The sequence below is a fragment of the Neopelma chrysocephalum genome, unplaced genomic scaffold (genome assembly GCF_003984885.1).
Source record: "Neopelma chrysocephalum unplaced genomic scaffold, ASM398488v2 Primary Assembly neopelma1_95797, whole genome shotgun sequence".
In the NCBI taxonomy this organism is placed as follows: Eukaryota; Metazoa; Chordata; class Aves; order Passeriformes; family Pipridae; genus Neopelma; species Neopelma chrysocephalum.
The window spans coordinates 4,047-6,331 of NW_020924458.1; the positions used below are offsets into that span (position 1 = coordinate 4,047).

Genomic DNA, 2,285 nt, shown 5'->3' on the forward strand with positions numbered 1-2,285 from the left:
CTGAGGTGGTCCCCGGGCTGTGCCTGGCGCGTGTTCTCCCCTCGCAGGTGGACGGACACGGAGCGGGGCAGGTGCCCCACGGGGACCTGGTCAGACTGGGAACGGGGTGGGAACAATTGGGGTCAGTTTGGGGATGTTTGGGGTCAGTTCGGGGACTTTTGGGGATGTTTGGGATCAGTTTGGGGACGTTTGAAGATGTTTGGGGTCAGTCTGGGGATGTTTCAGGTCATTTGGGGTCAGTCTGGGGATGTTTGGGATCAGTATGGGGTCATTTGGGATCAGTTTGGGGACATTTGAGGTCAGTTTGGGGACTTTTGGGGTTAATTCGGGGACATTTGGGGTCAGTTCGGGGACACTTGGGGTCAGTTTGGGGTCAAGTTGAGAACGTTTGGGGTCAGTTTGGGAACATTTGGGGTCAGTTTGGGCCCATTTGGGGGCCATTTGAGACCGTTTTGTCACCCTGGCGGTCATTTTGAGACCCATTTTGAGACCTATTTTGGGGCTGGTTTTGACCAATTTGGGGCCGTTTTTGACCGTTTCGGAGTCTCCAAGGACCATTTTTGGGGGATTTTCCCTCACTCGCATACTCCTGGGTCCACAATTCCTGTAATTTGGGGAATTTGGAGCCCATTTTGGGATGCCAAGGCCCAGTTTAAGGACCCTGGTGGCCATTTTGAGGCCCATTTCCAGGCCCACTTTGGGGCCATATTTGACCATTTTAGGGTCCCCAAAACCCATTTTTGGGGCTTCTCAGGGGACTTTGGATGTTCCCCCTCCCTCAAATGCTCCTGAAGCCACAATTCCTGGAATTTGGAGCTCATTTTGGGGACCTTTGAGATCATTTTGCCACCCTGGCGGCCATTTTGAAACCCATTTCCAGGCCCATTTTGGGGCCGTTTTTGACCGTTTTGGGGTCCCCGGAGCCCGTTTTTTTGGGATTTTCCCTGACTCACGTGCTCCTGGATGCGTAATTCCTGGAATTTGGTGAATTTGGAGCCCCTGCTCTGCAGGTAGAGCCTCCCCCCCGCGCGGTTGGTTTGGCACTCGCGGCTCGGGCACAGCAACAGCGGCGTGAACGTGGGGCCCTCGATCTGGGGGGGGAGAAAACAGGGGTCAGGGGGGGCCCCCAAAATCCTACAGACCCCCCTGAACCTCCTGGATCCCAAAAAATTGCCTTGGATCCCAAAAAATCCATCTGGATCCCAAAAAATCCACGTGGAGCCCAAAATCCCCCTCATGAAAGGGGCAGGAAAAGGGGGACCCTCGATTTGGGGGGGGGAACAGAGGGGTCAGGGGGGGCCCCCAAAATCCTACAGACCCCCCTGAATCCCCTGCATCCCAAAAAATCCACCTGGATCCCAAAAAAACCCACCTGGATCCCCAAATCCCCCCCCAAAAACCTCATAAAAGGGGCAGGAAAAGGAGGGACCCTTGATCTGGAAGGGGCCTCAAAATCCTACAGACCCCCTGAACACCCCAGACCCCAAAAAACCCACCTGAGGCCCCCAAATTCCCCCATAACTCCCCCAAAACCCCCAAAAGGAGGGGATTAAAGCCCCTCAACCCCTCCTAAAGCCCCTCAAACGCCCCAAAACCCCCTTAAGGGGGCAGTTGTGGCCCCTCCAAAACCACATTTGGGCACCCCAAGCCCCCCTTCGAAGCCTCTTTAGAGTCCCCCAACCCCTTTTAGGACCCCCAAAAGCCCCAAAATTCCATAAAGCTGTGGATTAAATCCCCCCAAAGCCCCCCTTACGGGCTGGTATGTCTCGGCCCCGCACTGGTCACAGCTGTAGGTGGCCACCACGAGCAGGGGTTGCACCCCAAAACCCCCCTAAAACATCTCCAACCCCCCTCAAACCTCCTCAAATCCCCCCAAACCCCCCATAACTCCCCAAAGAAGCCCCCCAGGACCCCCCAGGACCCCCCTTACGGGCTGGTAGGTCTCAGCCCCGCACTGGTCACAGCTGTAGGTGGCCACCACGAGCAGGGGTCTGACGTCGGTGACGCGGGTGACGACCCCCCTGACGGTGACCAGCTTCCCGATGGAGCTGGCACGGACATCCCGGATCACACGGGGCTTGGACACGGATGGAGCACGGAAATACAGCTCACTGGGGGGTTAGAGAGAATTTGGGGGGGTTAGAGGGGATTTGGGATGGTTTAGGGGACATCCCGGATCACACGGGGCTTGGACAGGGATGGGGCACGGAAATACAGCTCACTGGGAATAAAACAGGGATTTGGGGGGGTTCAGGGGACATCCCGGATCACACGGGGCTTGGACA

At 56.7% G+C, this 2,285-nt stretch overlaps 1 protein-coding gene across 1 annotated transcript in view; it reads right to left on the reverse strand.

The window, feature by feature from the left end:
• Nucleotides 1-2,111, reverse strand: part of MCM7 (minichromosome maintenance complex component 7) — a gene marked incomplete at both ends in the record, with an annotated part of 6,152 nt that extends 4,041 nt beyond the window's left edge. The window contains 3 exons of the mRNA XM_027708230.1: nt 1-95; nt 954-1,091; nt 1,931-2,111. The exon at nt 1-95 is cut by the window's left edge and continues 18 nt beyond it. Of these exons, the coding sequence (XP_027564031.1) occupies nt 1-95; nt 954-1,091; nt 1,931-2,111 (414 nt within the window). The remainder of the gene's footprint in view (nt 96-953; nt 1,092-1,930) is intronic.
• Nucleotides 2,112-2,285: the final 174 nt, after the last annotated feature.